Source organism: Lethenteron reissneri, chromosome 22 (genome assembly GCF_015708825.2).
Source record: "Lethenteron reissneri isolate LAM-NWPU_2019-01 chromosome 22, ASM1570882v1, whole genome shotgun sequence".
NCBI classification, from domain to species: domain Eukaryota; kingdom Metazoa; phylum Chordata; class Hyperoartia; order Petromyzontiformes; family Petromyzontidae; genus Lethenteron; species Lethenteron reissneri.
In genome coordinates this window covers 7,701,801-7,729,613 of record NC_083800.1, presented here as the reverse complement: position 1 = coordinate 7,729,613, position 27,813 = coordinate 7,701,801, and the positions used below count along the sequence as shown (strand labels likewise).

Genomic DNA, 27,813 nt, shown 5'->3' with positions numbered 1-27,813 from the left:
CGGATTATAAGACGCACACTTCGCCGCGTACTCAAAAAGCAACACGAGAGCGTGCGCCTTACAATCCGATACACTGCACAAATGATCGGGTTTCATCTTCTTGGTTCTTTCGGTAAAGTCACGTAGAAGGGAAATAATAAAATAATAAAATTATAAATATTTATTTTTTTCATTACTTTATTATTTCCCTTCTACGCGACTTTACCGAAAGAACCAAGAAGATGAATCCCTGCAGTCACGAAAGCTTTAAATCGAAAAAAAAATTATCGGGTGATGCTGCTACTGATGCTCATGCAATACAAACTCTACACGCTGGCCAATTACGTCGTTAGCGCGACCTTTAATCAATAGTGCGGCATGTATATGATAGACAAGTGCGGTGGTAATGACGAGATCATCTGGAAACCAACTGCATTGGCCACGTTTTGGAGCGTCTTGCAATCCGAATCGCACCGTCTTGTGACACTACCAGTAATGCGACGTTGTCCCAGGTTCGTTGATGTCGTGAAAGTCCAGGGCGCTTTGTTGTCCGGCATGAACTCACACACGCGTTATCTTTCTCGCGTTACCAAACGTGGTGTAGGGGGGGGGGGTATTTAAACCGTGTCAACAGTAACGGTAAAACACGTGTGTGTTGTCGCTGGCTCTGTGAACTCGGCCGACTGAGTTCAACTCCCGGTCACAGCTAATGCTGGCGTGGTGAGAATTACCTGGTGTCCCTCTGAGCTGTCGCTGAGTGCGTAATACCTGCATGATACATGCACGTCTTAATTAACATGTGCATTATACATCTTCTTGGTTCTTTCGGTAAAGTCAGAAAGAACCAAGAAGATGAATCCCTGCAGTCACGAATGCATTATACATGTTCGCTATCATTAACATACGCATGATACATACACACAGAAATTAGCATATGGATCATACACGCACGCCGATCAATAACATACGGATCATACGTGCACGATGCAATTAACATACGTGTCATACATACACAAGGCAATGAACACATGCATAATACATGCACACCGTAATTAGCATATGGACCATACATGCATGCGATGCTTAACATATGAATCATACATGCACGTTGTAATCTACAAATGTATCATACATGCATGCGGTGCTTAACATATGAATCATACATGCACATTGTAATCTACAAATGTATCATACATGCATGCGCTAATTAGCATGCGGGTCATGCATGTATGTCGTAATTAGCATATGTATCATATATGTATGCGATGTCTGACATATGAATCATATATGCATGTCGCAATTAACATATGGATCATACATGTATGCGATCATTAACATATAGATCTGACATACACGCGGTAATTAATATATGGATCATAAATACGTGAATACACATATTGATTGTACATGCACACCTTAATTAACATATGTATCACACACACGCGCGGTCATTAGTATATGGATCATACACACGGCCATTAACATATGTTTCATACATGCACGCGTCCGTCAACATATCGAATATACATACACACGGTAATTAACTAAGAAAACGGAACAAAACTGGAAAAGGTGTGCCACATACGGCGCGAAAGAAGTTCAACGTGACGTACACACGAACGACTCACGGAGAGACCAAAGCGATACTCGCAATAGCAGGAGGGAGACACGGAGATGGGGACCACGTGGGCCAGGGAACGTTCTAAGAAGAACGACGTCACTCAAAGTGCTCAGGAAAGTCAACAAAGCGGCTAATGCTGGTTTGCGGCCTAGATAGATAGATCGTTTATTGTCATTGTCACCAGTACAACGAAATTTAAAATGCTCACCAGTCAGGGCATCATTCATAATTTAAATTAAATAAAACAAGAAAATAAAAATAAAATTAAATGAAAGATAATCAATTTATACTATATATAAAAACAGCCCAAGTATACCCACATACCCACATAAGGTTACATTTGTCATTGCACATCTCTATTTCACAGTCAATTGTAAACACTATTACTTAATAATTAATTAGCATTATTGAGTTTGGTGATCGCTGTAGGATAAAAGCTCTGTTTGAATCTGTTTGTCCTTGTTTTGACTGATCTGAATCGTCTGCCTGATGGCAACAGCTCAAACAGTGAGTGTCCAGGGTGAGAAGAGTCCTTTATAATGTGCTGTGCTTTTTTGATGCAACGTGAACTGTGTAGTTCTTCCGGTGTGTTGTCCAGTGGTGCACGAGCACAAATAAATAAACAGCGACTCAAACACGTTCGTCGCAGCACCTGCTATGAAGAAGGCCCATTGCCCGAAACGTCGCCTGTTACACATTCGTTTCCCAGTGTATTTTCAGTCGCTCCCCGCAAACGGCGTTCTTGACGGATTTTTCAGGAGAAGTTCACCCTAGACGGCCGATGGTCGAGATCAATGACGGCATGGCAGCCACAAGGCGTGGAACGTGCCGGAGAGGACGTCGGCACGGGGGGGAGACGGAGCGGCGATTTGGGACTCGTGGTGCAGGTCTGTTGAGGTGGATTGTTGGTTGTGTCGTGAGTGACGGCGTCGGCTGGGGGATGCCAATTTACATCCAGCAATTGATTGATCATGGCTGATGGAATATTGAGCTGATATTACGCATTAATTAATGCGTTCATGCATCGTTGGACAATAGTGCCCAAGTATAGGCATGTCTAAATTATCTCCACAGAGCCTTAAGCTTAAATAGACGCTCCAAGCCCAGGACGTGTCATTCAGACTCGACAGACTTATCGACAGACTGTTCTTCACCTGAGGACGGCTGCTTGCGTTGTGGCCGAAACGTCGTGAAAATTATTTTATTATGTTTTATTTTTATTATTTTATTATTTCTATTCTACGTGACTTTACCGAAAGAACCAAGAAGATGAATCCATGCAGTCACGAAAGCTTTAAATCGAAATTTAGAGCCTTAAGACTCAGGAATTCCTTTCAATGCAATAAATAATACATCAGCCTACGGCCGGTTGTCAATCCGCTGCTGGATGAAGGCCTCCCCACGCCGCGTGGGTCAGGGGGTTTGTTTGACCATACTTCACCACGCAATCTCAGTGCGGGTTGTAGAATGGGTGGAGGGGGTGGATGAAACCAAGAGTCGGTCGAGTTAGATCACTCGCCACTGATGTTAGCCGTGGCCGCGAATACAACTCCCCGGTTGCCGCCGGGTTCATAGCGCAGGGCGCCCTGTCCACTCGCGCCACCGCTCTGACTCTCGATGTCATCAAACGGCACCTTCGGTTGGCGTGCGCGGTGCGTGCGGTCGCGATTTCACGGTCACGGAATTACCGCGAGTGGACGCAGGCCGTACGAGTGAGGATAAGCGGCGAGTGATAAATGGGCTCTCATCATTTCGAGGGTTTTTTGTCGTTAAAAGCCGCCACCACCCGACACGGCCAACTAGTGAGGGTCGTCACGTAAACGGAACGTGGCCAATTCGTCACTCGTACAGCACGCCGGCGTGTCGGAGAGCCAAGCCATTTAACGTTGTAATTCCGTTACCGTTGAATTGCGAATATAGCATACGCGTGTGAATGTATACAGAATAATAGATAATTATCAATGTACATATACGCGGTGTGTATATATGTGCAATTAAAAACAAATATTCCAACCATACAGAATAGCCGTGTCCAGACTGTTGGGGAAAACTACTGTCAAGGCCGGAGCGAGGAGGGTTGCGTGGCGGTGGTGCTGTGCCTAGCCCCACGCCCGTCCGCCTTTGTCTCCCCGGTGCTGATATATACATACAGCACCAGCTAGCCGACCTATTTCATGCTGAGTCGACCTAGCGAGGACGCAGGAACGCTTGATACCTGATATAACTCGCCACTGATTTTTTTTTTTTAATCCGCGGCCAGGAATCGATATTCGCCGGGTTCCAAAGCGCAGTGCGCTAACCGCCGCGCCACCGCTCCTGCACGCACAAACAGACCGCATTTGGTCGAAGTGTAGCAGCAGCAGCGGCGGCAGCGGCAGAAGTAGCAGCGATCTCAATCGACTCCTCGCAAACGTTGGACACTAATCGCCTGCACCGCTTAGCGACCTCACAAGGCTTGAGTGAACCGCACATGGCAGTGTCAGTGGAGGGGGGGAAGGTGGGGGAGGAGGAGGAGGCGGGGGTGGTGGGTGGAGTATTGAGGGTGGTGGGGGGGGGAGGTAGTTGTGGTGGTGGTGGTAGTGGTGGGTGGGTGGGTGGTGGGAGGGGAGGGTGGTGGAGTGGTGATGGAAGCGATTGTGTATCGGGAAGGTGGTGGTGGTGGTGGTGGAGGGGAGGAGGTGATGGAGTCTGGTGGAGTACGTGGGTGGGAGGACGCGGATGGTGCCGGTGGTGGAGGCAATGGCGTGTTGGGAAAGTGGTGGTGGTGGATGGGAGGGGTTGGTGGTTATACCTTCGCTGTGTATGTATGTGTGTCGGCGTGTGCGTGTGTGCGTGCATGTGTGTGTGTGAGTATATATATGCAGGATAAGGCACGTCATACTAGTAGGTGTTTCCATGGTGATTTGCTTTATAAAAGTGATGGCAGGAGCCAACTTGGTCTGTCCATGCAAGCAGGGACGAGACAGAGCTATCATCACCACCACCACCACCAACTTTGAAGCGAGCTCTCTCTCTCTTCGCTCAACCTTTACCAAGTGAGTCCATCCCTCTGTCATTGTTGCATTCGACTTAAAACACAGCTTGCCCAGCGCACGCCCATTAGACATTATAATTATCATGCTCAGCTTTTCTTTATTGTACAACATTTTGATTCGTTAAAAATAAAACAAAAAAGTTCCAATGTATTGCCTGATTCTACGATTATGTATGCTTCAACCAACCCGCATGGTCAAACAGCCCGCAATTCCGAGACAATTACCGTGCTATTAATTTGCGAGTGTCTTGTTTGTGTGTTTTTTATTTGATATCACGTAGAGCGCTGATGGCTTTTCAAAAGTGGTAACTGGCTCGAGTGTCCGTCTCGTGAGCGAGACAAAGTTGTGAATGTTTCCAAGGGTCGATGATGATGATGATTTATTTTAGTAACTAAACAAACAACAAAACACCCGCTTGATGAACTTTATGTGCGTGAAAACCGATGGACTTAACTGAATCAGTTTTATTTTCTTATCAAACTTCCGAAAAAAAAGTTTTCCGTATTTTGATTGCTAATAATTTTGGCAAAAAAAAATCGCATCTTCCCCTTTAATGCATTGTACAAACGATCGCTACTTTTGTCAACACGCTGACATTTAAAAAGAGGGAAGTGGTTACGAACTTTGCAGCAGGTGGTGAGAGAGGGCATTCACTTTAACTTCTCAATTGACTTTACGCAAAACACGTAACATACGTCAACACTTGAGAGAGAGAGAGAGCGAGAGAAACATCACACCGCCAACACAACCCAAGCACCGAGATCCTCTGCGAGTCTGTGCAAGACAATCAACCAACCACCTTACTTACCTTTTCAAAAGCAAATCGCGCATCATCGCAGTCACATCCGCATCAAACGACCACGGGCTTAATGATCGATGCCACGCCGCTCAACATCTCAGCCGAGAGCGAGCAAACTCCTCCGCTCTGCGAGCCGGCGAAATCGTCGACATCGTCCATCCGCGTTGCAGCCACAGGTCCACCACTTCGCGAGCCTCCGTCTTGCTCGGCAAATCTCGCGTCTCTCCTTGACACCACCCCCTCGCCCCGCACCTACCCGCAGTGCGAAGCGCGCGCGTTTGACCGCAGCGATTAAGTAAGCAAGCAAGCGGGCGACGCGTTTGTCTGCCCGTCCGTGCGTCTTTGGTACGCGGCGGGAAGAGTGAGCCGACTAGGTGAGTCTGCGGCCGCTAGGTGGTACTGTTTGGTTTTCTGATTAAAACACCCAACAACAACAACAAAACACGGATTGATGTTCTTTCGCTTCTCCCTCCCCCCCTTTACTCTTTCCCACGCGGCGTTCCGCCGAAATGCGGGCTTAAGGATCGTCTCACCGTGATCGCTAAGCGCCGAGATGCAGGCCGCGCGCGTCGGAATCTCGAGCCGTTTTGCTGCTGCTGTTGCTGCTGCTGTTGCTGCTGCTCTTGCTGTTGTTGCTGCTGCTGCTGTTGCTGCTGCTGTTGCTGCTGTTGCTGCTGCTGTTGCTGCTGTTTCTGCTGCTGTTGCTGCTGCTGTTGTTGCTGCTGCTGTTGCTGCTGTTGCTGCTGCTGTTGCTGCTGTTGCTGCTGCTGTTGCTGCTGTTTCTGCTGCTGTTGCTGCTGCTGTTGTTGCTGCTGCTGTTGCTGCTGTTGCTGCTGTTGTTGCTGTTGCTGCTGCTCTTCGCTCGTGATGCACGCGCAAGGCATGGGGGGGGGGGACAGCCGTGACTCGGCACGCCGAGGACACGTCCGCCTCGTTCGCCTTTCTTCCACTCAACACGATCGCTCCACCGCAGGCAGCCTCGTGCGCAACCGAGGCTACGATTGCAACGGACACAATCCGTCGATCCGATGTTCATCGCGTGGCCGTGCGCGCGCGTGTGCGATGAACGAGGACGGCGCGTGTGTCCGTGCGTACAAGCAACACACGCCTCGTTCGTTTTACGCACACACACACACAAACTCGAAAAGTTCGCTCCGAGAAAAGCGCCCACATCGCGCATAGAGCGCGCACAGTCACTGCAAAAGTGCTGTCACCAGTTGTACGTGCGCGCGTGCGTGTACACACACATAATGAACTCGAGTTGGCGTTAACTAAAGTCTAAATGAACAAACGTATATTTCTGTAGACACATAAATCAGATCCGACGAGCGCTGCTTTATTGCACCGCTTCTTGCCTCCCCCACCCCACCTCCTCCAGCACCTCCGATTAGCACGGCGCGAAAGAAGTTCAACATACATACATACAGTTCGTACATACATGATGCAATCCGGGCGCACGATCTCGCCGCGCGCTCCAAGTCACACGCAGACGCGAGCTGATAAACGCGCGACTTCGACACGCCGGGTGCAGCCGGAGAGTTGCCGATCTCTCTGTCCGTGCAACCCTGGAGCCCCGCTTGGCACCGCTGCTGCTGCTGCCGCTGCTGCTGCCGCTGCTGCAGTAGAGACTCTCCAAGTTGACAGTCTATAGGGCTATTCCATTTCATTCCTGGCTCCGGCTTGCGGGTGGCGCGGACTGCGATGTGTGCTGCGTTGTTGGCAGTGGTGGTGGTGCCGCTGCTGCTGCTGGCGCTGTGTTAAGAGTGAGAGTGGTGGCGGTGACGACGGTGGCGGTGACGCCGCTGGTGACGATTGCCATGCCGGTCGCGAGTGTTCGTGAAGACGGTCAGAGTGCTGAGTGGTGCGAGTGGCGCGTGAGCTGGTGGCACTCGTGGTACTGGTGCGGGTGGTGCTGACGATGATGGTGCTGGTGGGGGTGGTGCCGGTGGTGCTGACGATGATGGTGCGTTGGTGTCGGTGGTGCTGACGATGATGGTACTGGTGCCGGTGGTGCTGATGATGATGGTACTGGTGGGGGTGGTGTCGGTGGTGCTGACGATGATGGTGCTGGTGGGGGTGGTGCGGGTGGTGCTGACGATGATGGTGCTGATTGGGTGGTGCGGGTGGTGCTGACGATGATGGTGCTGATTGGGTGGTGCGGGTGGTGCTGACGATGACGGTGCTGACGGGGTGGTGTCGGTCGTGCTGCTGCCGTTGGCGGTAACGACAACAGCGCACGATGACGAGCGATGCGAGTTGATGGTGCCCGATGTTGACGGCGAGTCGGGGGAATCCCCTCGGTGTGCGCGGTGTGACGGCAACCCGGGCGCGAGCATGAGGCTCGTAGCTTGTCTACGCGCACTGCGCTCAACTCACGGAAGCGGCGGCAGCAGCGGCAGCGGCAGCAGCGCCGACCCCCTGTGCAATATAAACCAAGCCCCTGCCTCGACGAACCCCCCCCCCCCCCCCCACCACCACTCACTCGCATATGACAACACGGTGTCCACCTCTCTCTCTCTCGTGTCTCATGGCAGAGCGGCACCGGCAAAATTAGCAGCGCCCGCGAAAGTTTGACATCCCAGAGACGTTCATCCCAAACTCACGGCGACAACCTCGAAACTTTCCCCGCATGCGCGCGCGCTCGTTTCGCCGTGCGCGAAGTCGTACGCGCGCCAGGACGCGTCCTGTCCACCAACATCACGCGCGTGTTCCTTTATTGACCGTAGTTCTGTTGTGCTATTCGAACCAACTCCCCCACCCGCCCCCGCCCTCCAACTCCCTCTTCCGCACCTCCTCATCCGTCGCCTTTGCCTGATCCGATCGACCACCAAGCAACCCCACCAACCTTCAACAACCGCCCGCCCGCCGGCAACTCAACTCCGTGGCGCCCGACGCGGAGCAGGGGACGCAGCGCGCACCGGCGACGTGAGACGCCGCAGGGAGAGGACAGAGAGCGAGCGAGAGAGAGAGAGCGCAAGAGCGCAAGAGCGATGCTTCTGCTACCCAGCCTCGACGCGGTGTCGGCCGCGAGCACCGTCACCGCGTGCCTCGCCTCGCTCGTGCTCCTCGTCACCGTCGTGCAGCAGCTGTGGAGGCTCCGCTGGGCGGCGGGGCGAGACAAGAGCAGCGCCCTGCCGCTGCCCAAAGGCTCCATGGGCTTCCCCGTGGTGGGAGAAACGTTCCACTGGATGGTGCAGGTGAGGCGGCTGGAGGAGGAGGAGGGAGTTGCCGGGGTTGATGGATGAGTTGCGGACGCGCGCGCGGCTCGATTGTTGCGTTAATGCGCGCGTTCCTCGCTCCACGCTCGCTCCCCACTCGCTCACTCACACTCCCCACTCACTCACTCACACTCCCCACTCACCCTCACTCACACTCCCCACTCACTCACGCTCCCCACTCACACTCACACTCCCCACTCACGCTCTCTCCCCACTCACTCACGCTCCCCACTCACACTCACTCACACTCCCCACTCACTCACTCTCCCCACTCACTCACTCACACTCCCCACTCACTCACACTCACTCACACTCCACACTCACTCACTCACACTCGCTCACGCTCCCCACTCACTCACGCTCCCCACTCACTCACTCACGCTCTCTCACGCTCCCCACTCACACTCACTCACACTCACTCACACTCCCCACTCACTCACGCTCGCTCCCCACTCACTCACACTCACTCATTCACACTCCCCACTCACTCACGCTCCCTACTCACTCACGCTCGCTCGCTCCCCACTCACTCACACTCCCCACTCACTCACGCTCTCTCACTCACGCTCCCCACTCACGCTCTCTCACGCTCCCCACTCACTCACGCTCTCACGCTCTTTCACGCTCGCTCCCCACTCGCACTCACTCACGCTCACTCACTCACGCTCCCCACTCACTCACGCTCCCCACTAACTCACTCACTCACGCTCTCTCACGCTCCCCACTCCGCTCACTCACTTACCCACTCACTCACTCGCTCACTCACTCGCTGACGCTCGCTCCCCACTCAGTCACGCTCCCGACTCACTCACGCTCCTCACTCACTCACATACCCACTCACTCACTCACACTCCCCACTCACACTCACTCACACTCCCTACTCACTCACGCTCCCCACTCACACTCACTCACACTCCCCACTCACGCTCTCTCCCCACTCACTCACGCTCCCCACTCACACTCACTCACACTCCCCACTCACTCACTCTCCCCACTCACTCACACTCCCCACTCACTCACACTCACTCACACTCCACACTCACTCACTCACACTCGCTCACGCTCCCCACTCACTCACGCTCCCCACTCACTCACGCTCCCCACTCACTCACGCTCTCTCACGCTCCCCACTCACACTCACTCACGCTCGCTCGCTCCCCACTCACTCACACTCCCCACTCACTCACTCACGCTCTCTCACTCACGCTCCCGACTCACGCTCTCTCACGCTCCCCACTCACAGTTACTCACACTCCCCACTCACTCACGCTCTTTCACGCTCTTTCACGCTCGCTCCCCACTCGCACTTACTCACTCACTCACGCTCCCCACTCACTCACGCTCCCCACTCACTCACGCTCTCTCACGCTCCCCACTCCGCTCACTCACTTACCCACTCACTCACTCGCTGACGCTCGCTCCCCACTCACTCACGCTCCCGACTCACTCACGCTCCTCACTCACTCACATACCCACTCACTCACTCACGCTCCCCACTAACTCACTCACGCTCCCCACTCCGCTCACTCACGCTCTCTCACGCTCTCTCCCCACTCACTCACGCTCCCGACTCACTCACGCTCCTCACTCACTCACATACCCACTCACTCACTCACGCTCCCCACTAACTCACTCACGCTCCCCACTCCGCTCACTCACGCTCTCTCACGCTCTCTCCCCACTCACTCACGCTCCCGACTCACTCACGCTCCTCACTCACTCACATACCCACTCACTCACTCACGCTCCCCACTAACTCACTCACGCTCCCCACTCCGCTCACTCACGCTCTCTCACGCTCTTTCCCCACTCACTCACGCTCTCTCCCCACTCACTCACGCTCCCCACTAACTCACTCACTCACGCTCTCTCACGCTCCCCACTCCGCTCACTCACGCTCTCTCACGCTCTCTCCCCACTCACTCACGCTCCCCACTAACGCACGCTCCCCACTAACTCACTCACGCTCTCTCACGCTCCCCACTCCGCTCACTCACGCTCTCTCCCCACTCACTCACGCTCCCCACTAACTCACTCACTCACGCTCTCTCACGCTCCCCACTCCGCTCACTCACGCTCTCTCCCCACTCACTCACGCTCCCCACTAACTCACTCACTCACGCTCTCTCACGCTCCCCACTCACGCTCACTCACGCACGCACTTGGAACGCCGCCAAGGCCACAGTGGTGAATATGTCGACTGCGGATTCGATGTTTGTCGACGCGGCGCGCCACCTCGCCGGAGACTCGGGACGACGTCGCAACGACGAATCGTCCCGCGTGCAGGTGCCCCGCATCGCGAGGCCGCTCGGGAGGAGGAGGAGGGGGGGGGGGGTCGGTAGGGAGGTCGTCGTCCAGCAGTGGATTGGTCACGGCCGATGATGGTAACACTTTAGGCAGCAGCAGCAGCAGTTTGCTTCTTGTTCTTTCTACATCGAGTCGGCGGTGAGGACCGCGCTTCTCCGTGACTCTGGGGACCTGGAGGCTCTCGGACACTCGCGGGAGGGCGATCTCGTCCGCGTCCTTCGCTCCCCGTGCGCGATGCACAGGCGCAGCAGGAGGCAGCAACAGCAAGTCGACACCGTTGATTGCTCCCCATGATTCTTCAGCAACATTTTGTCAATCCGCTGCTGGATGAGAGCCCCCCCCCTCACCCCGTCCACCGCGTGCCGTGCCACGCGGCGTAGTCGGTCGCGATTTTAGGAGCGCGCCACGGGGGTGATCGCCACCGCCGATGTCCGCTGCGCCACCGATTTCCCCGGCACGCACGTCCACAGAGCCCCCCCCCCCTCCTCTCCTTGAGCGGCCCAACACACCGACAGAGACTCAGAGAGGCGTGGGAGACTGTTGGGGTGGGGTGGACAGCGCGAACACGCCCGGCCGTCTTTGTCTCTCGGACGGGGTCTCGTAACCGCGTGCTGGTACTGCCGCTTGCAACGTGCAGACCAGATAGATACATTGCACACGCACACACACGTGCAGCCCAGATAAATACATTGCACACACACACACGTGCAGCCCAGATTGATACATTGCACACACACACACGTGCAGACCAGATAAATACATTGCACACACACACACGTGCAGACCAGATAAATACAATGCACACACACACACGTGCAGACCAGATAAATACATTGCACACACACACACACGTGCAACCCAGATAGATACATTGCACACGCACACACGTGCGGCCCAGATAGATACATTGCACACACACACACGTGCAGACCAGATAGATACATTGTACACACACACACGTGTAGACCAGATAGATACATTGCACACACGCACACGTGCAGCCCAGATAGATACATTGCACACACACACACACGTGCAGCCCAGATATATACATTGCACACACACACGTGCAGCCCAGATATATACATTGCACACACACACACGTGTAGACCAGATAAATACATCACACACACACACGTGCAGCCCAGATAGCTACATTGCACACACACACACGTGTAGCCCAGATAGATACATTGCACACACACACACGTGCAGCCCAGATATATACATTGCACACACACACGTGCAGACCAGATATATACATTGCACACACACACACGTGTAGACCAGATAAATACATCACACACACACACGTGCAGCCCAGATATATACATTGCACACACACACACGTGTAGACCAGATAAATACATCACACACACACACGTGCAACCCAGATAGATACATTGCACACACACACACGTGCAACCCAGATAGATACATTGCACACACACACACGTGCAGACCAGATAAATACATCACACACACACACGTGCAGCCCAGATAGATACATCACACACACACACGTGCAGCCCAGATATATACATTGCACACACACACACGTGCAGCCGAGATAAATACATCACACACACACACGTGCAGCCAGATAGATACATCACACACACACACGTGCAGCCCAGATATATACATTGCACACACACACGTGCAGCCCAGATAAATACATCACACACACACACACACGTGCAGCCCAGATAGATACATTGCACACACACACACGTGCAGTCCAGATAGATACATTGCACACACGCACACACGTGCAGCCCAGATACATTGCACACACACACACGTGCAGCCCAGAAAGATACATTGCACACACACACGTGCAGCCCAGATACATTGCACACACACACACGTGCAGTCCAGATAGATACATTGCACACACGCACACACGTGCAGCCCAGATACATTGCACACACACACGTGCGGCCCAGATAGATACATTGCACACACACACACGTGCAGCCCAGATACATTGCACACACACACGTGCAGCCCAGATAGATACATTGCACACACACACACGTGCAGCCCAGATACATTGCACACACACACGTGCAGCCCAGATATATACATTGCACACACGCACACGTGCAGCCCACATAGATACATTGCACACACACACACGTGCAGCCGAGATTGATACATTGCACACACACACACGTGCAGCCGAGATTGATACATTGCACACACACACACGTGCATCCCAGATAGATACATTGCACACACACACACGTGCAGCCCAGATATATACATTGCACACACACACACGTGCATCCCAGATAGATACATTGCACACACACACACGTGCAGCCGAGATAGATACATTGCACACACACACACGTGCAGCCCAGATATATACATTGCACACACACACACACGTGCAACCCAGATAGATACATTGCACACACACACACGTGCAGCCCAGATATATACATTGCACACACGCACACGTGCAGCCCAGAAAGATACATTGCACACACACACACGTGCAACCCAGATAGATACATTGCACACACACACACGTGCAACCCAGATAGATACATTGCACACACACACACGTGCAACCCAGATAGATACATTGCACACACACACACGTGCAACCCAGATAGATACATTGCACACACACACACGTGCAGCCCAGATAGATACATTGCACACACGCATGTGTATGCGTTGTTACCCTGACACTATCAAAGGCAAAGACAAAGATTCCCCCCGTATAGCCTGTAACAGACTGTTGGGGCAAGTTCTGTTAGCCGACACCTATGAAGGCCGGCACGGCACACGAGGGGGTGGGTGGGTGGTCAACACCACGCCCGGCAGCCTTTGTCTCTCCAGTGGCGATGTACTCATTTGAGGCTGAGTCGACCTTGGGGAGGCCCAGGACCGGTTCAGATCATCGTCACTGGGTGTTGGTGGCCGTGAGCGGCGAATCGAACTCGGGTCGCCGGGTGCGTTGCGCAGCGATGCTGACCGCTCCGCCACCGCTCCCCCCACACAGCAGCACGCACCAAACACACAATCACACACCCTGCTGACAACACCCACTGACACACCCACACACGCGTCGTAGGGCCTGTCTATCCACACACGTCTCTGTCTCTCTCGACACGTCATCCACCAATAAGGCAAACATCCACCAACCTACACGCAGCTGTACACCCAACCACAAAGATAGACAAAGATCCCCCGTATAGCCTTAACAGACTGTTGGGGCAAGTGCTGTTAGCGAGCACCTATGAAGGCCGGAACGGTACACGAGGGGGTGGGTGGCCAGGACCACGCCCGACCGCCTTTGTCTCCCCAGTGGCGATGTTTACACACCGCACCAGGTATTCATTTAAGGCTGAGTCGACCTAGGGGAGGCCCAGGACCGGTTCAGATAATCGCCGTGAGCGGGAATCAAACCCGGGTCGCCAGGTTCATAGCGCAGCGCGCTAACAGCTACACTACCGCTCCCCACAGAGACACACACAGACACACACACACACCCACACACCCACACACACCCACACACACCCCCACACACACACCACCACAAGTTGCTGTTTGCGAGCCGACACGGTGCATGAGAATTACGAATAGGTTTTACCCTTTCTGGCAATAAAACATTTGCGTTAAGGTGTCAACACACCAAACAGAATCCCCTTTTCAAGGAATCCTGTCTGTATTAACCCACACGCAATTTTGATGAATGTGCAAACAATAAAAAAACATGCTCTGAAAAAATAAGAATAATAAAAGATGCATTGTCTTTGAAACTGATTGGTCCGCACCAGAGACAGCTTTCTTTTTGAGCCTCGTTCTTAAACGGTGTTAGACCCCAGGACGCCTTTTGTTGCCATAAAAAAGTGGAAAAAACTATTCTCATATTTTGGTACTGGCAAAGGAGGTCCCATAAGGCGAACAGCTTAAAAGTTTCGAAGACAATGCCCTATATAATTATTGTTGTTTGCTTGTTAACCGCAAGCACTGTGTGTGGTGAATGCAGCCATTAAGATTTTTTAACACCTTAACACAACTGCTTTATTGCCAGAAAGGGTCAAACCTATTCTCATATTTTACTAAACTTGCAAGAAAGGTTCCATGTTACGGCGCATGAGATCGGTTGGGTCGCCTCGAAACCACGCCCGGCCGCCTTTGTCTCCTTCATAGTGGCGATGTTTACACGTCCGTCGCACAAGGTACTCAATTTGAGGCTTAACCGACCTAGGGCCGGGCCCAGACCCGGTCATTGGATTGTGGCGCAGTTTGCGCAAAGCACTGCCGCTCCAAAGACAAAGGTCCCCCACGTAGACTTTAACAGAGTGTTGGGGCAAGTGCTGTTCGCGGTCACCGATGACGGCCGTGCCGCGGCCTTCAAAGGATGGGTGGCCAGTTCCACGCCCGGCCGCCTTTGTCTCCCTGGCAGCGATGTTTACACACCGCACTAGGTACTCATTCGAGGCTGAGTCGACCTAGGCGTTAACCCAAAGTCGGGTCAGATAATCGTCACTGGTGCTGGCCGTGAGCGGGATTCGAACTCGGGTCGCCCGGTTTCGCAGAGCGACACACCCTACGAACCCACGCTACCGCTCCCACGACCGCCTTTGTCTCCCCGTTGGCGATGTTGACACACCACCGCACCAGGTACCCATTTGAGTCCGAGTCGAGCCAACAGGACGCTGCTCAGACAATCGTCACCGACGCCTCGCCGCTGAGCGGGATTAGAACCCGGGTCGCCGGGTAACGCTATAACCGCTGCGCGACCACCGCTAACTCACCGTGTGTTTGTGTGCGGGGGGGTGATGGTGGTGGTGGTGGAGCGCAGGGTTCACGTTTCCACGCGTCTCGCCGGGAGCGCTACGGCAACGTGTTCAAGACGCACCTGCTGGGACGGCCCGTGGTGCGCGTGACGGGCGCCGAGAACGTGCGTCGAGTGCTCATGGGCGAGCACGCGCTCGTCAGCTCGCAGTGGCCGCTCAGCACCCGCCTCTTGCTGGGAGCCAACAGCCTGGGCATGTCCGTGGGCGACGCGCACAGGAACAAGCGCAAGGTAACGCCACCACCACCACCACCCCAGCTCCCTCTCCAAGTACGCACAACGACGTGGCCGCGTCCACCGCGGATGCGCTGTCTCACCCCGCACCGCCACTTAGCGTCGCGACGCAATGTGTAAATGCTGTACTCCGTGCGGTGGCTTGAGCGATGTAAGCGTGGTCGTGGCGCAAGGAATGAAATGGGGCCCCCCCATTTCGATTTCTCCCTCTGGACCATGGACCCCTTGGGGGGGGGGGGACCCCCTCTGGACCACGGGAGAGAGAGCGGCCCTCGGGAAAACAGACACTGCGTGCGGGCTTGCAGGAGGCACGCCAAAACGCGGCGATGTTTTGTGCGCCAGGCGAGGTGGCACCTCGGGGCTGTGACGTGTGAGGGTGTCCGAAGGCTCGCCGCTGCTGGGCAGGAGGAGGGTTCACGGGGCAGACTCCCCAGGTGCCATGGGTTGACCGGCGGCAGTGATGCCCGACAGACGCACCACCAGGTTGTGTTCCCTGCTGTGCCAAATGAAATGAAATAAAACTCCGCTGCGTTTTAGCCACCCGGCGCTCCGCTTGGCACGCGCGCAAAACCTTTGAGCTGCCTCAAAACTTCGCGGCCACGCTCTTTGCCCCGCTGCCGCACTGAGTCGCGATCTAGGGAGAGGGGTGGGTGGCGAGAGGGAGAGGGGTGGGGGGCTAGATCGGTCACTGAACGGCACGGAGGAGAGTTCGTCTGTCCTAGCTTGTGAACAGTGAGGGCTTGAGAACCACCATGTCATATCGGTCGGAACTCCCTAGAATAACGTTTCCACGCCACGCCCATTCTATGAACAGATTTATGTAGGTAGAAACCTGTTCATAGGATTATAGGAAGATATGTTGCCGTATTCCTGGATTATTTTAGTAAGGCGTACCTTGTACACGAGCGTAGAATCCAGGGAGATTCTAGGAGCAAGTTTTGACTTTGTGATTCACACCCTGGTGATGATGATGACGAGAAGCAATATACGTGGTTCAGAGGCCAGAGATCTGAGCCAGTGCCACAGAGATCCTGGAATCGAATCCGTGTGAAGGTTATCGAGTGGTTTAGGGGTTAGAGATATTGAGCCAGCACCACCAAGACCTGGGTTCGAATCCAGGTGAAGGTGCCCAGGTGGATTACGGATTAGTGACATCGAGGCAGCGCCACTAAGGATATGAGTTAGAGTCAAGGTGACGGTGCCCAGGTGGATTACGGGTTGGTGATATTGAACCAGCGCCAATAAAGATATGAGTTAGAGCCAAGGTGACGGTGGCTATGTGGCTGAGGGATTAGGGCTCTGAGTTGGCACCACTGAGTCACTGGGGTCACACCTGGATTTAAGCCAGCTGCGATTAAACTGGTTCTCAAGTTTAGTGAGATAATGGTCTCAACCCAATCATCAATGGCTGCACAAAGACCACCCCTTTGAAAATTGTGTTCTCATTAAAAATGGCTTATTCCAGGTCTGGGAATGAAACAAAACGACAATTTTACGTGCAGCAAATAATGCACGAAGGGCATATTAAGACAGGTCTGTATTTATAGGCCTATTAAAGAAGATTCAGACTTAGTTCTGTGATGTTACCTTCCAAGATCCTTCTCTGACATGCGCTGATACACTGCTAGCTGAAAGAGCTTTGGATGGAAATGTCTTCATATCATCACAAGATGATGCTCATAGCACAATGTGGGAAGGCAGCAGCAGCAGCAGCCACGCGATGAGCCGCCACCAACAATCGCCCATTGTAATCAGCCAAATAACGAGCGTTTAACAATCGGAACACGATTATGAAATCCCTAACATCACCGCCGTTAAACTCCCCCCCCCCCTGCCCACCCTCCCTACAGGTGATGGCGCAGGTGTTCAGCCACGCGGCGCTGGAGGGCTACCTGCCGCAGGTGCAGCAGATGGTGCGCGCTGCCGTGTCGCGCTGGCGAGACTGCCCCGGCGTCGTCACGGTGTACCCCGAGTGCAAGACGCTGACGTTCCGCGTGGCGCTGCACGTGGTGGTGAGCTCGCGCATCGCGCCCCACGAGGAGGCGCTGCTCGCCGACGCCTTCGAGCAGTTCGTCGAGAACTTCTTCTCACTGCCGCTCGACGTGCCCTTCAGCGGCCTGCGCAAGGTGAGGAGCACAGAGGAGGAGGAGGGCGGCCCGCGTGCGTGCGTGCGTGGCGACACGGTGGGGCACACCCCGGGACTAATGTCCAGCCCAACGATGAATTTGTCCGCCCCCACCACGGGATCTGTCCACCCCACCACGGGCTTTGTCCACCCCACCACGGACTTTGTCCACCCCAACCTGCACTCCTGTCCACCCCCCCACCCTCGAATCTGTCCACCCCAATTTGGACTCTGTCCACCCCACCCCCGACTTCTGTCCACCCCACCACGGAATCTGTCCACCCCACCACAGGATCTGTCCACCCCACCCCAGATTCCTGTTCACTCTACCACGGACTCTGTCCCCCCCCCCCCCACCCTCGAATCTGTCCACCCCAACTTGGACTCTGTCCACCCCACCCCCGACTTCTGTCCACCCCACCACGGAATTTGTCCACCCCACCGTGGACTCCTGTCCGGGGTGGGGTGGACGTACCGATGAAGTTACTTTATTTTACGTACACTTACAACTTCGCAATGGCGAACGGGTTCATCGCGAGAAGACGTGCACACGCGCGAGGCGTCATGTTGACGGACTGCCGAGAACGACGAGCGGTCTCGGGCAGTGCACGTCGCTCAAAGGGACGATGATCCCGCACCTTCTATTATCATGGTTGGCTACGTACGGCGCAAAAGAAGTTCAACACACACACGTGTCTAATGTAGAGACGGAGCGATGAGATCGGCCTCGTGGCTCACAGACAGGAGCTAGACGGGTGGAATTCATCCGGCAGTGGATAGAACATGCCTGCTGATGAAGATGCGATGTGTAGCGATGAACGCGGTGATTTTCGTGAATGTGTTCTTTTTTTTCATTGTCATCGTCAATGTTTGTGTTTAGTTTGTTGTCCTTCCCCCCCCCGCCGCACCTCCAATTGTCACGGTTGTCTAAGTACGTACGGTGCGAGAGAAGTTCAACATGCGTACATACGTTAACGATTAAAGGGGGTGTTTGTGGTCGACTAGAGAGGAACGGCGCACGTTTTCTCACTCGTATGTCAACCCCGCCATCGGCAGAAGTGTAGACCCTGAAAGTTCATTTCAGTTTGCTCATCGCCCTTTGGCTGTCCCATACCGAGAAGGGATTAAATAATAGCCGAGTGCCGTGTCGAGTCTTGCGCGATTCAGTCAAGCCCGGTCAAGCCTTCCCCGTCAATGAATCTTGTGTTGGTTCGATGAGCCGCAGGTGAAAAAAAGATATCTATTTATCAGAAGAAGAAGAAGAAAACTACTCCGTGGGTTTAGATATTCCCCCTCTGTCACCCGTACTCAGGGCGAGAACCGTCTGCAGGATTTAAAGTTTGCAATCGATGCAAATTTACCCGCGCTGTGCGACCGTGGTTCGGTTCGCGGCGCAACGTGGAGCGGACCCTGCGCGCTTTGACCTCACGACAGCGGCCGGGACTCACGCCCGGGAGATGGAGCGATGAAGTCAGCTCGTTCCGCAGCAGTTAGATGGAACGTTGCATCTCGATAAAATATTTTCGCAACTTAGCCACCGTTGGTATGTTTTGTTTCATTATTGAAATTTGAACTACCGTGCCTGATATGCAGTAGGTAATTGGTTCGATCCAGAACCGGACGTCTGTAGATTTGAAGTTTGCATGTCTCCCTCCCCGTGGTCGCGTGGATTTTTCTCTGGATCCTCCAGGTTTTCCCCTCCACATTTAGAAACACACGTTTAGAGCATTTGTCTGCTCTAAATTTCTACGTGACAAGTCACTTCGTTGAGCTATCATTTGTGGGCAGGTCGCTTGTAAAACAAACTATACAGCTCAGTGGGCCTTACCTGGTCAAATAAAATGTAGTTCAGTCGTTTTAGCTTACTTGCTGCTCTGCATGAGAGTGGCTTCATCATCCAACCCTGACTCTGTGTCCCCCCCCCCCCATCTGCCGCAGGGCCTCAAGGCCAGGAAGGTGTTGCACGGTTACCTGGACAAGCTCCTTCGCGACAAGCGCGAGCGGCCGGAGCTCAAGGAGTCCCAGGATGCCATGGACATCCTCATCAGCAGTGCCAAGGAGCATGGCAAGGAGATGTCCATGCTGGAGCTGAAGGTGAGAGGACGCAGATCTTCTCCAAAACCCGCGGCGGTCGTCATCCCTGTCAGCCACGCAGAGCCTCTCCGCCTCTCAGATTTAGTTCGATTCTCCTTGCCGACGTCTGTACTTATGTGCGTTGAACTTCTTTCGCATCGTACGTAGACAACCGTGCTGATCGGAGGCGCAGGGGAAGGATGACAAACTAAAAACACAAAAACGGGAATGTGCAGTGATTGAAAACGTTTTCTTTTCGGCATCACTGGTGGTGGTGGCGATGCACGTGGTTTGTAATCCTGCACTGCGGAGGCGAGGGTTCTGGGAATCACACAAATGTTGTGAAATCCCTTCCTGTGGGCGTTGAGGTGCCATACCCTGACTCGCCAGAAGGTGGCACCAGCAAGTGGACAAAATCGCCATCTGTTTGCATCTGTACAGGGGATAGAGTGCAGCTCCCTTGCACGATAGTATTAGTTTTCTTTGGGTGCTCTGGTTTCCTCCCACTTGTATAATAAGCATCTCACCATTAATTGGCTGACATCTTAAAATAAAACCCCAATGTAGCGGGACACTCGCCAAAAGAGTAAATACGTGCATTTGAAATCTTTATTATAATCACGGTAGAATTAAGCTTTCTAAAAGCACTCCATTCCCATCTCGCTCGCCTCTTCGCTTCGTTATTTTGATCCCGGTCCATAGTGGTTTTTTTTGCAAAAAAAATCAATGCGCGGTGGGATTCATTTGAGTTTTTTTGTTTGCGGTGGGGCAGTTGCGGTACCCTGGTCAGCTGACCGGTCAGCTGACCGGTCAGCTGACCGGTCAGTGCCGCGGAGGGTTCATGGCGTGGTCCACGACCACTGCTGAAGCGCGTCGCGTGAACGGGGAGATTTGCAGACGCGATAGGCGGGTGGGCGCGCGGTTACCGACACGTCGGGCACGTGTTGCTCACGCTGCGAGCGCAGGAGCGTTGGTTCGGGTGATGACGATGCTGAATCCTTGGCACCAGCGCGTGGCTACCGCTGGATTCCCCCGCTCGTCCCCGGTTCCTCTCCGCACCTCCGAGTCGTCGTCGTCGTCACTCTGTTCCTCTCTACGAGAGCGAGCGAATTCTCTGCGGCGCTTTACAAGTTCAAATTAGTGTTACACTGGTCAAAAAAAAATAATAAATTCTGGCCTGGACTTTTGCAGCTGTTTTAGACTAATTTCAGGGTGCTGATTCCAAATCTGATCTCAGATTTGCTATCGGCATACCCCATTTTCATTGATTTTACCCAAAATTAACTCTGTCACTTATGATTGCAAGTTGTTGCGAGTCAGTGACTGCTTTAGTGTTAAAATATGGTGCTGTATTTTTAGGATAGTGTGTTTATAATATCATTTTATGTAAGTATCCACATTTATTTAATATTTTTCTTCTGCAGTTTTTATTGAAAATGCAATATTTGATATCTCAAAAACCTGATGTGATAGACAAAAACTGATGCCAGATTTGGAATCAGCACCCCAAAATTACATTAAAACCGTTGGAATACCTGATGGCAGAAAAAGTGTGTTGACCAGTGATATTGTTAGCCTCCCCAAGAAAAATGCCAACGTTGGTTCAACGTTGGCCCAACGTGACACGTTTACCGGGCTCTTCCATCTTCGTGTAATTGCATCGAAGTTTTCGCCCACTCTGCATGTGAACAAATACAAAGACAAATACATCTCCCCTATAGCCTTGGCAAACTGTTGGGGCCATTGTTGCTGGCGAGCGCCTATGAAGGCCGACACATGGAAAACGAGGTCAGGAAGATGGAGGGGGGGTTGGCCAGCTCCTCACCCAGCCAGCTTTGTCTCCCTAGTGACAATGTTTATTTATTCACCGCCCCTGGTTATTCATTTGAGGCTGAGTCAACCGAAGGGAGGCACAGGACCGGTTCAGATAATTCACTATGTAACACGATTTTTGTTCGTGGGTAGTAAGTGTTATTTCTAATTGCTTATGCATCAAAAGTGCAGAAAATGGATATTATTCTCCACGAACTTTGCTTTTGTGACCAGGACTTGATGTGAAGGAATGACGACACAAATGCACACACCACGTTTTCTCATTGAAAATAGGTACATTTCTAAATATCACTGTCCTGGTCACAAAAGCAAAGTTTTTGGGGAATAATAGCTATTTTCTGTACTTTTGAGGCATAAGCAATTAGGAAACAACACTTACTACCCAGGAAGAAAAAATAAATACATTTGTTACACAGTGTTATTAACGGAGTGGATTATTAACTTTGCTTTTGTGTCCTGGTCACAAAAGCAAAGTTTGTGGGAAATAATAATAATAGCCAGTTTCTGTCCGTTTGAGGCATAAGCAATTAGAAAATAAAGCTAACTACCCAGGAACAATTTTTTTATTGTTTCGTGACACATCATCGCCATACTCTTACGCTTTTTTCGGTAAAGTCACGTAGGTAAAAAATTTAAATAAAATTAATAGAAGTAATAATAGAAATAAAATAATAAATCACGACGTTTCGGAGGCAACACAAACTTCCGTCATCATCGCCAGCCAACGCAGCCCTTTGCCCGCCGGTGGGGCTCATCACGCGTACACGCGCGCGTTCGTATGTAGAGCGCACACGCGCGCGTTAGTATGTCGAGCGCACACGCGCGTTCGTATGTAGAGCGCACACGCGCCTGTCCGTATGTCGAGTGCACACGCGCCTGTCCGTATGTCAAGCGCACACGCGAGTGCTGTCGTGAGTTTTCACGAGCGAGAGATGCAACCCGCTCGGCACGCTGCTCACCCCCCTGTACGCTCGCCGCACACGCTCTACTACGCACACGCAAAAAGGAAGCGGCCGTGGAGCTGATCTTCGCCGCGCACGCCACCACGGCGAGCGCCAGCACGTCCCTCGTGCTCCAGCTGCTCAAGCACCCCGACGCGCTGGCGCGCCTGCGGCGGGAGCTCGCCGATGCCGGCCTCGTCGGCGGCGGCGGTAACGGGGGTCCGGCAGAGGCGGGAACGTCCGAGGGGCCGCTGCTCACCCTCGGACGCCTCGTCGGCCTGCGCTACCTCGACTGCGTCGTCAAGGAGGTGCTGCGGCTGCTGCCGCCCGTGTCCGGCGGATACCGCACGGCGCTCAAGACCTTCGAGCTCGAGGTTCGTTCCCTGTGGGGCCTGGGGGGGGGGCGGGCCGGGGGGGGGAGGTAAGGGTTTACCCTCAAACTTTTGACTTTTGAGGCACCGGGGTTACAGGCCCCTCTGAAACCTCTGCGTTGATCGGGCCCCGAATCGTTGTTACAAGTCACAGGTCATAGTTAGAGGTCACAGGTCATTGTTACAGGTCACAGGTCGTTGTTACAGGTCACAGGTCATTGTTAGAGGTCATAGGTCGTTGTTACAGGTCACAGGTAATTGTAACAGGTCACAGGTCATTGTTACAGGTCACAGGTCATTGTTACAGGTCACAGGTAGTTGTTACAGGTCACAGGTCATTGTTACAGGTCACAGGTAGTTGTTACAGGTCACAGGTCATTGTTACAGGTCACAGGTGATTGTTACAGGTTCGTTGATTGAGTGCTGCACGAGTCGAGTAGAACGAAGGCCGAGGGAAATGAAGGGCTGGCTGGGAGCAGGTCGGAGCTGACTTTGGAGAGTTGAACTTGATCGTGAAAAGTGACCAACACCCCCCACGCCCCCCCCCCACTGTGGCGGTGCGTACCACATGGCGCTTGTCACGCGCCGTGCTGAGAGAACGACAGCCGCTAAGCGCATCGCACGAGCGTCACAAGCGGTGGCAGATATGGGGAGGCTTTCATTTCATCTGGCAGTGGATTGATTATGACGATGATGATAGTGGTGGTGAGATATTATCTGCCTTGCCTGATATACAGGTGGTCGTGATTTCTCCCCGTGGTCGCGTGGATTTTTCTCCAGGGCCCTCCGGTTTTCCCCTCCACATTTAGAATCAACGTCACGTGTTTAGAGCGTGATAAGCCACTTCGTTAAGCTATCATTTGTGGCCAGGTCGGTCTTACCTGCTAAATAAATTAATACAATTGCCTCGTTTCGAACTACACATGCAACCGCATTCTATCAATTAAACTTTTTTTTATTGCAGCAGGTAAGACCTACTGATCGATATAGCTCTTTCAGAAGCGACCTTGCCACAAATGATAGCTCAATGAAGCGGCTTATTATCGCGTGGACATTTATCGCAGCCAAATACGGCAGGCATCGTCCGAGGTCGGGATTGAACCCACGGCCCTCCTGTATACCAGGCGAGGTAGTCAACATCCCCCAGCCCACCGCTGCGCCCACATGCACGCGCTTGACCGTCGCTATTTGCCCTCCGTCACCCGGCCTGCTCCCACCCCGCAGGGCTGCCAGATCCCCAAGGGCTGGAGCGTCCTCTACAGCATCCGCGACACGCACGAGACGGCGCCGGCCTTCAGCTCGCCGCTCGACTTCGACCCCGACCGCTTCGACGCGACGCGCGCCGAGGACTCGAAGGAGCGCTTCAGCTACCTGCCGTTCGGCGGCGGCGTGCGCAGCTGCCTGGGCAAGGAACTCGCCAAGCTCATCCTCAAGGTGCTGGCCGTCGAGCTGGCCGGCGGCTGCACCTGGGAGCTGGCGAGCGCCGAGTACCCGCGCATGCAGACGGTGCCCATCGTCCACCCGGTGGACGGACTCCACGTGCGCTTCAAGGCCCTGCCCGCCGACGAGGGGGTCGAGAAGAAGCCGGCGGCGGCGGCGGCGGCGGTTTCGGAGAGCGACGGCGACGCCGAACGGGAGTGAATCCTCCCGCTCGGCTGATCCTCCCGCGTCACGGCGGACGGGGGGATGTGACGCGGGGAGACGACGGAGAGACGGAGGAGAGATGGTGTTGAGGTGTTATGTACCCCTTGCGCGCGTGTCTGTGTCTGTGGGTGCGGGTGGCGGCGTAGCGGCGAGGGTGCCGCGCTACGAGCCCGGCGACCCGAGTTCGATTCCCGCTCACGGCCACCGGCACCAGTGACGATTATCTGAACCGGTCCTGGGCCTCCGCTTGGTCGATTCAGCCTCAAATGAGTACCTGGTGCGATGTGTAAACATCATCACAGGGAGACAAAGGCGGCCGGGCGTGGTGTTGGCCACCCACCCTCTTGTGTGCCGTGCTGGCCTTCATAGGTGCTCGCTAACAGCACTTGCCCCAACAGTATGTTAAGGTTATACGGGGGATCTTTGTTATTTTTTTAGGTTTATTAGGGCACTCTGGTTGCACCGTATGTGGATTAATAACGAATAATAATGCAAATTGTCCCAAGTTCGGATATGTGTGTGTGTGGGTGTGTGTCCGTCTGTGTGTCTCTCTCACTATGTCTGCCTCGCTGTCTTTCACGTCTTTTTCGCTATTTTTCTGGGTGTCCATATTTGCAGTTGTTTGTCTCACTGCCTGTCCGTCTGGTTGGTTTGTGTGTCTGCACGTCTGCCCCTACTTAAATAAGAGTTGGGTAGTTGTGACGGTCTGAATATGCCTGTAAATGCTACTCCTTTGGTAGGATCCCGCTCTAAACATCGGACATCCCAAGCAGTTCCCTCCTGAAAACGAGCCTCGAAAGCCCATTCGCGAAGCGGCGGAGAGGGCCCGGATGTGCCATTCTAGTTGACATCGCAATCGGCTGAGTAGGTTTGGAGGTCGCGGTTTGGGGGAGACTTTCATCCAGCAGTGGATCGATTGATGGGTTCGGCATTGGGTAGGGATAGAGGCGACACGGAGGGTCCCGACGTGAAATCAAATGTCCACGTGCTCCCCGCGCGTAGATTCACTCTGGTGGGGGGTGAAATTAACGTAAGAAAAAAACAACCAATGTCAGTTTGTTAGTGGGTTTGTTGTTGTTGCTGTTACTTTACCATTCACTTTTATCAGTGGCCGCGGTGTCGTGGTCAGCGCAACCGGACGAACGATCCAGAGGTCAAGAGGTCAACCAGTTCCAAGTGTCTTAGATTGACCCCCCCCCCCCTTGCCTCCACACCGCCTATGTCCACCCAGCAGCAATAACGAGTGCTCCACGGTGCATCGGTGGGGTAAAGTGTGGGAAAACTCCCACCTCGTCCACGACGTTAGGCCAGCGTGGAAGAATAGGCCAAAATACCACCCTCCGTCAGAGGAACGCTCCCCTAGAGCTCTCCCCAGTGGAGGCCAGCTGTGGCGAGAGCACGTGACCCCAGGAGCCGCTCTCGTCGTGTTTGCCGAAGCCGCAGATCAACCCACAACCACCACCACCACCACTCCACCCCACGCCGACTCACCACCACCACCACTCCACCCCACGCCGACTCACTACCACTCCACCCCACGCCGACCCACCACAACCACCACCACCACCACTCCACCCCACGCCGACTCACTACCACCACCACCACCACCCCACGCCGACCCACAACCACTCCACCCCACGCCGACCCACCACCACCACCACCACTCCACCCCACGCCGACCCGCCAGCACCGAAAGGCTCCGAACAGCGCCTGGCTCACTGACGCGACACCGTTCCACCTCCGCGCGCGTGAGTAGCGATGCGCCCGTAATCCGCTGTCGACGCGTTCGTGTCACTGGCGCTTGGCAAGTGCTCGCGAGATCGCCCTTCAGTAGCCGCGTCGATAAGATGTATAGAGAGGGAGGGGTGGGGCAGGTAAAGTTGAAGGAAAATATTTTATTTTTGTATAAGTATCCGGTATAGCGCTTAATGATGATGTCCAACGCTGCTGTAAAAACGCAGGATAAGTTGGCACGGTGGGGGGAGGGGGGGGTCACGTTGGGTTTAAAGCAAAAGCCGCAAAGGGAACGTCGCAAGGACTTTCGGAACCGAGTGACATACCGAGACGGGCGATGAAGCAGTCTCGACACGTTGCATTGCGTGCATGACCCAACCTGTACATACGTTAGCACTTCATGTAGTCGACACTATCATCATAAGTTGTAACCAAACGATGTATTATTGTTGTTGTCGGTATTATAATTATTGCGTGCTATTATTGAGACCGCTGTCTGTTTCAGTATTGAGTCTGCATCCTGACGAGTATTTCCGCGGGTAGCTGACACGTGCGTTGTCCGTTACAAGATAGCCTTAATGAGAAATCACACACACACGCGCGCACCCATGGATTTCTATATTTGTACTTCGCGGCCTCGTCATTACGGCATTGCATTCGTTGTTTGTAAATAGAGCACATTTAGTGCCCTCCCTGTGTTTGTTTCTCAAGTATTCCCCCCCCCCCGACATCCCCCATCCCACACCTTCTGTCCATTTACGCCAATATTGAACGTAAGTTCCCCCTAACGTATTTAATTAACATCGGCTGTGGATCATGTTATTTAATAATAAAAAAACAACCCGACGTAATGACACGCTTGTGCGTCTTCCCTTAATGTGTGTGTGCGCGCACGTGTGACAGATCTCAACGACGGATACTGTGATAGCTTCATCGTCATGAACCGCGTGTCCCGAATGTTGTCACGTCCGAGTCGGTGGCTGTTGATCTGAGCGCGACGAAGTGAAATCGGTGGCCCTGAGAAGCTGTAGGAGTGCCCGCTGGGCGAGTCGCCCGATCAACCCTCACGCTTCGCCG

General features: G+C 53.6%; 1 protein-coding gene across 1 annotated transcript; it reads left to right on the top strand.

The window, feature by feature from the left end:
- The first annotated feature begins 2,194 nt into the window (after positions 1-2,194).
- Positions 2,195-27,590, top strand: LOC133345591 (cytochrome P450 26B1-like). Its single transcript, XM_061556499.1, has 8 exons — positions 2,195-2,487; positions 4,556-4,635; positions 8,267-8,631; positions 15,788-16,012; positions 17,866-18,141; positions 20,079-20,234; positions 23,053-23,361; positions 24,583-27,590. Exons 3-8 carry the CDS (start codon positions 8,425-8,427, stop codon positions 24,997-24,999), a joined length of 1,590 nt encoding a protein of 529 aa, XP_061412483.1. The 5' UTR covers positions 2,195-2,487; positions 4,556-4,635; positions 8,267-8,424; the 3' UTR covers positions 25,000-27,590.
- The last annotated feature ends 223 nt before the right edge of the window (positions 27,591-27,813 follow it).

Coding starts and splice junctions, on each gene's coding strand:
- LOC133345591 (XM_061556499.1), top strand. CDS start 8,425: ATGCTTCTGCTACCCAGCCTCGACGCGGTGTCGGCCGCGAGCACCGTC. Junction 8,632..15,787: donor CGTTCCACTGGATGGTGCAG/GTGAGGCGGCTG, acceptor GGTGGAGCGCAG/GGTTCACGTTTCCACGCGTC. Junction 18,142..20,078: donor CCTTCAGCGGCCTGCGCAAG/GTGAGGAGCACA, acceptor CATCTGCCGCAG/GGCCTCAAGGCCAGGAAGGT.